The 14,902-nt window shown below is 50.8% G+C and overlaps 1 protein-coding gene across 1 annotated transcript in view; it reads right to left on the bottom strand.

The window, feature by feature from the left end:
• Window positions 1-883: 883 nt before the first annotated feature.
• The window catches only part of KREMEN2 (kringle containing transmembrane protein 2), a 43,845-nt gene continuing 29,826 nt past the window's right edge, over window positions 884-14,902 (bottom strand). Inside the window, exons 5-10 of the mRNA XM_069984742.1 lie at window positions 11,772-11,896; window positions 9,645-9,798; window positions 9,246-9,575; window positions 2,754-2,843; window positions 1,380-1,443; window positions 884-1,220 (exon numbers count right to left, since the gene is read on the bottom strand). Of these exons, the coding sequence (XP_069840843.1) occupies window positions 1,097-1,220; window positions 1,380-1,443; window positions 2,754-2,843; window positions 9,246-9,575; window positions 9,645-9,798; window positions 11,772-11,896 (887 nt within the window). The 3' untranslated portion in view covers window positions 884-1,096. The remainder of the gene's footprint in view (window positions 1,221-1,379; window positions 1,444-2,753; window positions 2,844-9,245; window positions 9,576-9,644; window positions 9,799-11,771; window positions 11,897-14,902) is intronic.

The following is a 14,902-nucleotide window of genomic DNA, read 5'->3' as shown; positions in this document are numbered from 1 at the left end:
CAGCTCTGGGGGATGAGACATGATGTAACAGCAGAATAGTGAGTGCAGCTCTGGAGGATGAGACATGATGTAACAGCAGAATAGTGAGTGCAGCTCTGGGGGATGAGACATGATGTAACAGCAGAATAGTGAGTGCAGCTCTGGAGGATGAGACAGGATGTAACAGCAGAATAGTGAGTGCATCTCTGGAGGATGAGACAAGATGTAACAGCAGAATAGTGAGTGCAGCTCTGGAGGATGAGACATGATGTAACAGCAGAATAGTGAGTACAGCTCTGGAGGATGAGACATGATGTAACAGTAGAATAGTGAGTGCAGCTCTGGAGGATGAGACAGGATGTAACAGCAGAATAGTGAGTGCAGCTCTGGAGGATGAGACCTGATAAAACAGCAGAATAGTGAGTGCAGCTCTGGAGGATGAAACACGATGTATTGGCAGAATAGTGAGTGCAGCTCTGCAGGATGAAACACAATGTTACAGCAAAATAGTGAGTGCAACTCTGGAGGATGAGACATGATGTAACAGCAGAATAGTGAGTGCAGCTCTGGAGGATGAGACAGGATGTAACAGCAAAATAGTGAGTGCAGCTCTCTCTGGAGGATGAGACAGGATGTAACAGCAGAATAGTGAGTGCAGCTCTGGAGGATGAGACAGGATGTAACAGCAGAATAGTGAGTGCAGCTCTGGAGGAGGAGGAGACAGGATGTAACAGCAGAATAGTGAGTGCAGCTCTGGAGGATGAGACAGGATGTAACAGCAGAATAGTGAGTGCAGCTCTTGAGGATGAAACACGATGTAACAGCAAAATAGTGAGTGCAGCTCTGGAGGATGAGACAGGATGTAACAGCAGAATAGTGAGTGCAGCTCTGGAGAAGACTGGAATACATTCACATTAAGCTTTATCTTGCTATCACATTGTACAGATAAATATTTCCAGCAATGTCTCTGAATTGTCTCTGTAGAAGTGGGAGGTGCCCGGGGGGGTGACGCCTCCTGTCTCTTCTTTCACAGCTCATGCTTTATAATGGCACAGTCCTAGTTCATGTGTCCCTCAGGTAGCTCGGGGGCGGGATCCATGGTAGCTCAGGGGCGTGGTCATAGCAGGGATTTCATGGATGATTGGTTGACTGTGGTGAGGTCACCGCTCTGCGTCTTCTTGTGTCTGTACAATATGGAGCAGCGCTGATGATCAGGAGGTCCCCGACCGCAGGGCAGGTACCTGCCAATGAGAGAAGGGTGAATACAGGCCACACCCACTGCAAGCAGGATCAGCTGTGGGCAGCTACGCCCTTCCCCCAGGCACAGCCATATCTGGGGAGTGGTCAGCAGATCCTCAGCAATCTATGGGGAGAAGGTGACGGCACGTCTGGGATCTTACCTCCACATCATGTATCCAATCCCGAGAAGCAGAAGAGGCAAGCCAGCCATCAGGAAGAGCCACGCTGGAAAGAAGAGACAGGTGAGTACAACGTGGCTGCCAGACAGCTGTCACCCCATCCCGTGGGCAGGTCTGTGTCACTCACCATTCCTGGAAGCGCTCCACTCACAGTGCCCAAGGATAAACTCCACCACCTACAGCCCCCAGTTTATAAAGCTCCACCCACCTACAGCCCCAGATTATAAAGCTCCACCCACCTACAGCCCCCGATGATAAAGCTCCACCCACCTACAGCCCCAGATGATAAAGCTCCACCCACCTACAGCCCCAGATGATAAAGCTCCACCCACCTACAGCCCCTGTTGATAAAGCTCCACCCACCTACAGCCCCCTGTTGATAAAGCTCCACCCACCTACAGCCCCAGATGATAAAGCTCCACCCACCTACAACCCCAGATGATAAAGCTCCACCCACCTACAGACCCAGATGATAAATCTCCACCCACCTACAGCCCCAGATGATAAATCTCCACCCACCTACAGCCCCAGATGATAAAGCTCCACCCACCTACAGACCCAGATGATAAATCTCCATCCACCTACAGCCACCAGATGATAAAGCTCCATCCACCTACAGCCCCAGTTTATAAAGCTCCACCTACCTACAGCCCCCAGTTGATAAAGCTCCACCCACCTACAGCCCCAAGATAATAAAGCTCCATCCACCTACAGCCCCCAGTTTATAAAGCTCCACCCACCTACAGCCCCCAGTTGATAAAGCTCCACCCACCTACAGCCCCAAGATGATAAAGCTCCACCCACCTACAGCCCACCTAAGGATAAACTCCACCACCTACAGCCCCCAGTTTATAAAGCTCCACCCACCTACAGCCCCAGATGATAAAGCTCCACCCACCTAAGTCCCCGATGATAAAGCTCCACCCACCTACAGCCCCCGATGATAAAGCTCCACCCACCTACAGCCCCCAGATGATAAAGCTCCACCCACCTACAGCCCCCAGTTGATAAAGCTCCATCCACCTACAGCCCCCAGATGATAAAGCTCCACCCACCTACAGCCCCAGATGATAAAGCTCCACCCACCTACAGCCCCAGACGATAAAGCTCCACCCACCTACAGCTCCAGATGATAAAGCTCCATCCACCTACAGCCCCCAGATGATAAAGCTCCACCCACCCACAGCCCCCAGATGATAAAGCTCCACCCACCTACAGCCCCAAGATGATAAAGCTCCATCCACCTACAGCCCCCAGATGATAAAGCTCCACCCACCTACAGCCCCCAGATAATAAAGCTCCACCCACCTACAGACAGCTGTCACCCCATCCCGTGGGCAGGTCTGTGTCACTCACCATTCCTGGAAGCGCCCCCAACCACACCACTGTCATCTACATTAGGGGAAGAAGATGACGGAGCCAATGATGTCCCCGGCAGTCCCAGACCTGAAATGTAGTAAGACTGCATCACCTGGAGAAAGCCACATGTGACAAGCTCCACCCACCTACAGCCCCAGATGATAAAGCTCCACCCACCTACAGCCCCAGATGATAAAGCTCCACCCACCTACAGCCCCAGATGATAAAGCTCCACCCACCTACAGCCCCAGATGATAAAGCTCCACCTACCTACAGCCCCCAGATGATAAAGCTCCATCCACCTACAACCCCAGATGATAAAGCTCCACCCACCTACAGCCCCAGATGATAAAGCTCCACCCACCTACAGCCCCAGATGATAAAGCTCCACCCACCTACAGCCCCAGATGATAAAGCTCCACCCACCTATAGCCCCAGATGATAAAGCTCCACCCACCTACAGCCCACAGTTGATAACGCTACACCCAGCTACAGCCCCAAGATGATAAACCTCCACCCACCTACAGCCCCAAGATGATAAACCTCCACCCACCTACAGCCCCCTAAGGATAAACTTCACCCAACTACAGCCCCAAAAGTATAAGCTCCACTCACAGTGCCCAAGGATAAACTCTACCACCTACAGCCCCCAGTTGATAAAGCTCCACCCACCTACAGCCCCAGATGATAAAGCACCACCCACCTACAGCCCCAGATGATAAAGCACCACCCACCTACAGCCCCCAGTTGATAAAGCTCCACCCACCCACAGCCCCCAGATAATAAAGCTCCACACACCTACAACCCCCTAAAGATAAGCTCCACCCATCTACAGGCCCCCGAGGATATTCTCCACCTACAGCCCCGTGAGGATATGTTCCACCCACCTATAGCCCCCCCCCGAGGATATGCTCCACCCACCTACAGCCCCCCGATGATATGCTTCACCCACGGCCCCCTGAGGATAAACTCCACCCACCTACAGTCCCAAAGGATAAACTCCACCCACCTACAGCCCCGAGGATGTACTCCCCCACTACACACACAGCAGAGTGCGGTACCCACCCCGAGGATGTACTCCACCACTACACACACAGCAGAGTGCGGTATACACCTCCAAGGATGTACTCCACCACTACACACACAGCAGAGTGCAGTACCCACCCCGGAGGATGTACTCCACCTCTACACACACAGCAGAGTGCTGTACCCACCTCAGAGGATGTACTCCACCACTACACACACAGCAGAGTGCTGTACCCACCCCCGAGGATGTACTCCACTACTACACACACAGCAGAGTGCGGTACACACCTCCAAGGATGTACTCCACCACTACACACACAGCAGAGTGCGGTACACACCTCCAAGGATGTACTCCACCACTACACACACAGCACAGTGCTGTACACCCCCGAGGATGTACTCCACCACTACACACACAGCAGAGTGCGGTACCCACCCCCGAGGATGTACTCCACCACTACACACACAGCAGAGTGCTGTACCCACCTCCATGGATGTACTCCACCACTACACACACAGCAGAGTGCTGTACCCACCCCCCGAGGATGTACTCCACCACTACACACACAGCAGAGTACTGTACACCCCCCGAGGATGTACTCCACCACTACACACACAGCAGAGTGCGGTACCCACCCCCGAGGATGTACTCCACCACTACACACACAGCAGAGTGCTGTACCCACCTCCATGGATGTACTCCACCACTACACACACAGCAGAGTGCTGTACCCACCTCAGAGGATGTACTCCACCACTACACACACAGCAGAGTGCAGTACCCACCACTACACACAGCAGAATGCAGTACACACCCCCGAGGATGTACTCCACCACTACACACACAGCAGAGTGCTGTACCCACCTCAGAGGATGTACTCCACCTCTACACACACAGCAGAGTGCAGTACCCACCCCCCGAGGATGTACTTCACCACTACACACACAGCAGAGTGCAGTACCCACCCGGGAGGATGTACTCCACCACTACACACACAGCAGAGTGCAGGACCCACTACGGAGGATGTACTCCACCACTACACACACAGCAGAGTACTGTACACCCCCCGAGGATGTACTCCACCACTACACACACAGCAGAGTGCTGTACCCACCTCCATGGATGTACTCCACCACTACACACACAGCAGAGTGCTGTACCCACCTCAGAGGATGTACTCCACCACTACACACACAGCAGAGTACTGTACACCCCCCGAGGATGTACTCCACCACTACACACACAGCAGAGTGCGGTACCCACCCCCGAGGATGTACTCCACCACTACACACACAGCAGAGTACTGTACCCCCCCGAGGATGTACTCCACCACTACACACACAGCAGAGTGCTGTACCCACCTCCATGGATGTACTCCACCACTACACACACAGCAGAGTGCTGTACCCACCTCCATGGATGTACTCCACCACTACACACACAGCAGAGTGCTGTACCCACCTCCATGGATGTACTCCACCACTACACACACAGCAGAGTGCTGTACCCACCTCAGAGGATGTACTCCACCACTACACACACAGCAGAGTGCTGTACCCACCTCAGAGGATGTACTCCACCACTACACACACAGCAGAGTGCTGTACCCACCTCCATGGATGTACTCCACCACTACACACACAGCAGAGTACTGTACACCCCCCGAGGATGTACTCCACCACTACACACACAGCAGAATGCAGTACACACCCCCGAGGATGTACTCCACCACTACACACATAGCAGAGTGCTGTACCCACCTCAGAGGATGTACTTCACCACTACACACACAGCAGAGTGCAGTACACACCCCGGAGGATGTACTCCACCACTACACACATAGCAGAGTGCTGTACCCACCTCAGAGGATGTACTCCACCTCTACACACACAGCAGAGTGCAGTACCCACCCCCCGAGGATGTACTTCACCACTACACACACAGCAGAGTGCAGTACCCACCCGGGAGGATGTACTCCACCACTACACACACAGCAGAGTGCAGTACCCACTACGGAGGATGTACTCCACCACTACACACACAGCAGAGTGCTGTACACCCCCCGAGGATGTACTCCACCACTACACACACAGCAGAGTGCTGTACCCCCCCGAGGATGTACTCCACCACTACACACACAGCAGAGTGCAGTACCCACCCCCGAGGATGTACTCCACCACTACACACACAGCAGAGTGCTGTACCCCCCCGAGGATGTACTCCACCACTACACACACAGCAGAGTGCTGTACCCACCTCAGAGGATGTACTCCACCACTACACACACAGCAGAGTACTGTACACCCCCCGAGGATGTACTCCACCACTACACACACAGCAGAGTGCGGTACCCACCCCCGAGGATGTACTCCACCACTACACACACAGCAGAGTGCTGTACCCACCTCCATGGATGTACTCCACCACTACACACACAGCAGAGTGCTGTACCCACCTCCATGGATGTACTCCACCACTACACACACAGCAGAGTGCTGTACCCACCTCCATGGATGTACTCCACCACTACACACACAGCAGAGTGCTGTACCCACCTCAGAGGATGTACTCCACCACTACACACACAGCAGAGTGCTGTACCCACCTCCATGGATGTACTCCACCACTACACACACAGCAGAGTACTGTACACCCCCCGAGGATGTACTCCACCACTACACACACAGCAGAATGCAGTACACACCCCGGAGGATGTACTCCACCACTACACACATAGCAGAGTGCTGTACCCACCTCAGAGGATGTACTCCACCTCTACACACACAGCAGAGTGCAGTACCCACCCCCCGAGGATGTACTTCACCACTACACACACACAGCAGAGTGCAGTACCCACCCCGGAGGATGTACTCAACCTCTACACACACAGCAGAGTGCAGTACCCACCTCCATGGATGTACTCCACCTCTACACACACAGCAGAGTGCAGTACCCACCTCCATGGATGTACTCCACCACTACACACACAGCAGAGTGCAGTACCCACTACGGAGGATGTACTCCACCACTACACACACAGCAGAGTGCTGTACACCCCCCGAGGATGTACTCCACCACTACACACACAGCAGAGTGCTGTACACCCCCCGAGGATGTACTCCACCACTACACACACAGCAGAGTGCTGTACACCCCCCGAGGATGTACTTCACCACTACACATACAGCAGAGTGCTGTACCCACCCCCCGAGGATGTACTCCACCACTAAACACACACCAGAGTGCTGTACACCCCTCGAGGATGTACTTCACCACTACACACAGCAGAGTGCTGTACCCACCTCAGAGGATGTACTCCACCACTACACACACACAGCAGAGTGCAATACCCACCCCAAGGATGTACTCCACCACTACACACACAGCAGAGTGCGGTACCCACCTCAGAGGATGTACTCCACCACTACACACACAGCAGAGTGCTGTACCCACCCTGGAGGATGTACTCCACCTCTACACACACAGCAGAGTGCAATACCCACCCCTAAGGATGTACTCCACCACTACACACAGCAGAGTGCGGTAACCACCCCCGAGGATGTACTTCACCACTACACACACAGCAGAGTGCAGTACACACCCCCGAGGATGTACTCCACCACTACACACACAGCAGAGTGCTGTACCCACCCTGGAGGATGTACTCCACCTCTACACACACGGCAGAGTACTGTACCCACCCCGGAGGATGTACTCCACCACTACACACACAGCAGAATGCGGTACCCACCCCGAGGATGTACTCCACCACTACACACACAGCAGAGTGCAGTACCCACCACTACACACACAGCAGAATGCAGTACACACCCCCGAGGATGTACTCCACCACTACACACACAGCAGAGTGCGGTACCCACCCCGGAGGATGTACTCCACCACTACACACACAGCAGAGTACTGTACCCACCCCGGAGGATGTACTCCACTGCTACACACAGCAGAGTGCTGTACCCACCTCCATGGATGTACTCCACCACTACACACACAGCAGAGTGCAGTACCCACCCCCGAGGATGTACTCCACCACTACACACACAGCAGAGTGCCGTACCCACCCCCGAGGATGTACTCCACCACTACACACACAGCAGAGTACTGTACCCACCACTACACACACAGCAGAGTGCAGTACACACTCCCGAGGATGTACTCCACCACTACACACACAGGAGAGTGCAGTACCCACCTCAGAGGATGTACTCCACCACTACACACACAGCAGAGTGCAGTACACACCCCGGAGGATGTACTCCACCACTACACACACAGGAGAGTGCAGTACCCACCTCAGAGGATGTACTCCACCTCTACACACACAGCAGAGTGCAGTACACACCCCGGAGGATGTACTCCACTACTACACACACAGCAGAGTGCTGTACCTACCCTGAAGGATGTACTCCACCACTACACACACAGCAGAGTGCCGTACCCACCCCCGAGGATGTACTCCACCACTACACACACAGCAGAGTGCAGTACACACCCCGGAGGATGTATTCCACCACTACACACACAGCAGAGTGCGGTACACACCTCCAAGGATGTACTCCACCACTACACACACAGCAGAGTGCTGTACCCACCCCAGAGGATGTACTCCACCACTACACACACAGCAGAGTGCTGTACCCACCCCAGAGGATGTACTCCACCACTACACACACAGCAGAGTGCTGTACCCACCCCAGAGGATGTACTCCACCACTACACACACAGCAGAGTGCAGTACCCACCTCAGAGGATGTACTCCACCACTACACACACAGCAGAGTGCAGTACACACCCCGGAGGATGTACTCCACCACTACACACACAGCAGAGTGCAGTACCCACCACTACACACACAGCAGAGTGCTGTACCCACCCCAGAGGATGTACTCCACCACTACACACACAGCAGAGTGCTGTACCCACCCCAGAGGATGTACTCCACCACTACACACACAGCAGAGTGCAGTACCCACCCCCGAGGATGTACTCCACCACTACACACACAGCAGAGTGCAGTACCCACCACTACACACACAGCAGAGTGCGGTACCCACCCCCGAGGATGCACTCCACCACTACACACACAGCAGAGTGCAGTACACACCCCAGAGGATGTACTCCACCACTACACACACAGCAGAGTGCAGTACACACCCCCGAGGATGCACTCCACCCCTTCACACACAGCAGAGTGCTGTACCCACCCCCGAGGATGCACTCCACCACTACACACACAGCAGAGTGCTGTACACACCCCAGAGGATGTACTCCACCCCTTCACACACAGCAGAGTGCAGTACCCACCACTACACACACAGCAGAGTGCCGTACCCACCCTGAGTATGTACTCCACCCCTTCACACACAGCAGAGTGCTGTACCCACCCCCGAGGATGTACTCCACCACTACACACACACCTCTGTACTGCACAGCTCTGTACTCACCTCTGTAAAGCAGCACATATCCAGCTCCACTGATCTGGTGATCAGATTCGAAAGTGATCTGGAGGTGAGAGGTCTGGAAAGTGACTGTGTTTGGGGGTTTCTGTCCCCCCCGAACTTGAAGCAGGAGATTTCCGCTGTCTCCATCCCTCAACTCTAAGACATCATTGGGGTCAAAGATGTGAAAGGATCTGAATTGGATCTGTACAGCTGCGTTAGGAATTGAGACTTCCCAGGAGCAGGATCGGTCAGCGCCATACTCATCCGGGAAGTCAGGAGAGTAGAGGACCCCAACGGGGGAGGAGAGGTTCCCATGACAGGATCCCACCCAAACTGCGGAGAAGACAAGACATGACACAGAACCAACACTACACCAGGCGACAAACTCCCTGCACTACTCACCACTGTACACACTGAGCCGCCCATCACCACCACACAGCTCACTGCTCCGGCCAAAGCAGACCTGGTCACACTGGGAGGAGCCAACCATCTGCAGAGCGTCCACCTCCGAGGAGCCGCCACAGAAACAGGCATAGCCAGCCTCCGCACCCGCATACTGCCAGGGAGAGACGGGATCATAGATGATGAGGAAAGAGGGCTCAGATGGCGTGACGGGAAGCAGAGTAGATGGATGATGTGATGGGAAGCAGAGTAGATGGATGATGTGATGGGAAGCAGAGTAGATGGATGATGTGATGGAACACAGCGAGAACAGATGATGTGATGGGACGCGGCGCCGATGATGTGATGGAACAGGACGCGGTGTAGATGGATGATGTGACAGGACACAGCGAGAATGGATGATGTGATAAGACGTGGTGAGGATGGATGATGTGATGGGACGCGGCAAGGATGGATGATGTGATGGGATGCGTCGCGGATGGAGGATGTGATGGGATGTGGCAAGGATGGATGATGTGATGGGACGTGAGGATGGAGGATGTGATGGGACGCGGCGCGAATGGATAATGTGATGGAACACGGTGCGGATGGATGATGTGATGGGACGCGGTGCGGATGGAAGATGTGAAGGGACGCGGTGCGGATGGATGATGCGATGGGATGCGGCAAGGATAAATGATGTGATAAGACGTGGTGAGGATGGATGATGTGATGGGTTGCGGCACGGATGGATGATGTGATGGGACGCAGCGAGGATGGATGATGTGATGGGACGCGGCGAGGATGGATGATGTGATGGGACGCGGCGAGGATGGATGATGTGATGGAACAGGACGCGGTGTAGATGGATGATGTGATGGGACACAGCGAGAATGGATGATGTGATGGGACGTGGCGCCGATGATGTGATGGGACGTGGCGCCGATGATGTGATGGGATGTGGTGAGGATGGATGATGTGATTGGACGTGGCAGCCATGATGTGATGGGACGTGGCGAGGATGGATGATGTGATTGGACGTGGCGCCGATGATGTGATGGGACGTGGTGCCGATGATGTGATGGGACGTGGTGCCGATGATGTGATGGGACGTGGTGCCGATGATGTGATGGGATGTGGTGAGGATGGATGATGTGATGGGACGTGAGGATGGAGGATGTGATGGGACGCGGCGCGGATGGATAATGTGATGGGACGCGGCGAGGATGGATGATGTGATGGGACGCGGCGCCGATGATGTGATGGAACAGGACGCGGTGTAGATGGATGATGTGATGGGACACAGCGAGAATGGATGATGTGATGGGACGTGGCGCCGATGATGTGATGGGACGTGGCGAGGATGGATGATGTGATTGGACGTGGCGCCGATGATGTGATGGGACGTGGCGCCGATGATGTGATGGGACGTGGCGAGGATGGATGATGTGATTGGACGTGGCAGCCATGATGTGATGGGACGTGGCGAGGATGGATGATGTGATTGGACGTGGCGCTGATGATGTGATGGGACGTGGTGCCGATGATGTGATGGGACGTGGTGCCGATGATGTGATGGGACGTGGTGCCGATGATGTGATGGGATGTGGTGAGGATGGATGATGTGATTGGACGTGGCAGCCATGATGTGATTGGACGTGGCAGCCATGATGTGATGGGACGTGGCGAGGATGGATGATGTGATTGGACGTGGCGCCGATGATGTGATGGGACGTGGTGCCGATGATATGATGGGACGTGGTGCCGATGATGTGATGGGATGTGGTGAGGATGGATGATTGGACGTGGCGCCGACGATGTGATGGGACGCGGAGTGAATTGATGATGTGACAGGATTTGGCTAGGATGGATGATGTGACAGGATTTGGCTAGGATGGATAATGTGACAGGATTTGGCTAGGATGGATGATGTGACAGGATTTGGCTAGGATAGATGATGTGACGGGACGTTGTGAGGATGATGTGACGGGACGTTGTAAGGATGGATGATATGACGGGACGTTGTGAGGATGGATGATGTGACGGGACGTTGTGAGGATGGATGATGTGACGGGATGTGGAGTAGATGGACGATGGATGCGGTGCTGATGATGTGACGGGATGTGGATGATGTAGGGTGTTGTGTACCTTGTGGCCCTTTCTCCGGCAAAATTGGATGCAGGTCTGGATTGTGAGTTTCTTGGATGTGCCGCTTGCCCCGCTGAGGGCAGGAGGAATCCCCCGATCCACAAAACAGCCAACATATCCAGGCACTAAAGAGAGAGAGAGGAGGCTCAGCACCGACCCTGCCACAGGGGAGCGATATACAGAGGAGCTTGTGTGATGTATGTGTGATATAAGTGTGATATAAGTGTGATATAAGTGTGATGTAAGTGTGATGTATGTGTGATGTATGTGTGATGTATGTGTGATATAAGTGTGATGTATGTGTGATGTATGTGTGATATAAGTGTGATATAAGTGTGATATAAGTGTGATGTATGTGTGATGTATGTGTGATGTATGTGTGATATAAGTGTGATGTATGTGTGATGTATGTGTGATATATGTGTGATATAAGTGTGATGTATGTGTGATGTATGTGTGATGTATGTGTGATGTATGTGTGATGTAAGTGTGATGTACGTGTGATGTATAGTGTTATATGTGATGTATGTGTAATATTTGTGTGATATATATGTGATGTATAGTGTGATATGTGATGTATGTGTAATATTTGTGTGATATACATGTGATGTATAGTGTGATATATGTGATGTATAGTGTGATATATGTGTGATATATATGTGATGTATAGTGTGATATGTGTGTGATGTATAGTGTGATATATGTGATGTATGTGTGATATACGTGTGATGTATAGTGTGATATATGTGATGTATGTGTGATAAATGTGAGATGTATAGTGTGATATATGTGATGTATGTGTGATATTTGTGTGATATTCGTGTTATGTATAGTGTGATATATGTGAGACTAGAAAATGTACCCGTCGCTGCCCGGGTACAAAGTGTCAGGGTGTTAATTAGATTTGTTCCAAGGTGCCCAGGAGGACCTGTGGAAATGGCCAGGAGCCCTATATACCCCTTTATACGCTATATACCCCGACAGTTCTGCACTGTTTATGTAAATTGTAGCTTATGCACATTAGAAATAAACTAAAAACTTTAAACAACCTAAATACCTAATAGCCAAACTGAGATGTCATGTGATCAGACTGTATACAGAGCCTGGTTATATACAACATTGGCAGTGTTATATACAGCCTGGTAATAAACAACATAGACAGTGTTACATACAGCCTGGTTATGTACAACATTGGCAGTGTTATATACAGCCTGGTTATATACAACATTGGCAGTGTTATATACAGCCTGGTTATATACAACATTGGCAGTGTTCTATACAGAACCTGGTTATATACAACATTGTCAGTGTTATATACAGCCTGGTTATATACAACATCGGCAGTGTTACATACAGAGCCTGGTTATATACAACATTGTCAGTGTTATATACAGCCTGGTTATATACAACATTGTCAGTGTTATATACAGCCTGGTTATATACAACATTGTCAGTGTTATACACAGCCTGGTTATATACAACATTGTAAGTGTTATATACAGCCTGGTTATATAAAACCTTGTCAGTGTTATATACAGCCTGGGTACAAACAACATTGTCAGTGTTATATACAGACTGGTTATATACAACATTGGCAGTGTTATATACAGCCTGGTTATATACAACATTGACAGTGTTATATAAAGCCTGGTTATATACAACATTGGCAGTGATATATACAGCCTGGTTATATACAACATTGGCAGTGTTATATACAGCCTGGTTATATACAACATTGGCAGTGTTATATTCAGCTTGGTTATGTACAACACTGGCAGTGTTATATACAGCCGGGTTTTATACAGCATTAGCAGTGTTATATACAGCCTGGTTATATGCAACATTGGCAGTGTTATATACAGAGCCTTGTTATATACAACATTGGCAGTGTTATGTACAGAGCCTTGTTATATACAACATTGGCAGTGTTATATTCAGCCTGGTAATGTATAACATTGGCAGTGTTATATTCAGCCTGGTAATGTATAACATTGGTAGTGTTATGCTGAGCCTGGTTATATACAACATTGGCAGTGTCATATACAGCCTGGTTATATACAACATTGTCAGTATTAGATATAGCCTGGTTATGTACAACATTGGCAGTGTTATATACAGAGCCTGGTTATATGCAAAATTGTCAGTATTAGATACAGCCTGGTTATATACAACATTGGCAGTGTTGTATACAGAGCCTGGTTATATACAACATTGGTAGTGTTATACAGAGCCTGGTTATATACAACATTGGTAGTGTTATATACAGCCTGGTTATATACAACATTGGCAGTGTTATATACAGCCTGGTAATGTATAACATTGGCAGTGTTATACTGAGCATGGTTAAATACAACATTGGTAGTGTTAGTGGAGGTCCTGTATACTTGTAGTATATAGTTGGTGAAGGTCCTGTGTACCTGTAGTGTGTAGTTCTGGGGTCCTGTATACCTGTATGGACTGTGGACCATAAGTAAGGTGTGTGTGCAGAAAACCTGCAACTTATAATAAGTGCATACACAATCCTGCATCATACATACAGTAATATGGAAAAGTTTGGGCCTCCCTAAAAATCTTGGGTTTTTGCAGCAGCTATTTCAGTGTGATCTAATAACCGATGGACACAGGAATATGTCAGTATGATCTATCTAATAACCGATGGACACAGGAATATGTCAGTGTGATCTAATAACCGATGGACACAGGAATATGTCAGTGTGATCTATCTAATAACCGATAGACACAGGAATATGTCAGTGTGATCTATCTAATAACCGATGGACACAGGAATATGTCAGTGTGATCTATCTAATAACCGATGGACACAGGAATATGTCAGTGTGATCTATCTAATAACCGATGGACACAGGAATATGTCAGTGTGATCTAATAACCGATGGACACAGGAATATGTCAGTGTGATCTATCTAATAACCGATAGACACAGGAATATGTCAGTGTGATCTATCTAATAACCGATGGACACAGGAATATGTCAGTGTGATCTATCTAATAACCGATGGACACAGGAATATGTCAGTGTGATCTATCTAATAACCGATGGACACAGGAATATGTCAGTGTGATCTATCTAATAACCGATGGACACAGGAATATGTCAGTGTGATCTATGT

Source organism: Dendropsophus ebraccatus, chromosome 9 (assembly GCF_027789765.1).
Source record: "Dendropsophus ebraccatus isolate aDenEbr1 chromosome 9, aDenEbr1.pat, whole genome shotgun sequence".
Classification (NCBI taxonomy): Eukaryota; Metazoa; Chordata; class Amphibia; order Anura; family Hylidae; genus Dendropsophus; species Dendropsophus ebraccatus.
Note: the sequence above shows the minus strand (reverse complement) of the source record. Positions and strands in the feature narration are given on the sequence as shown.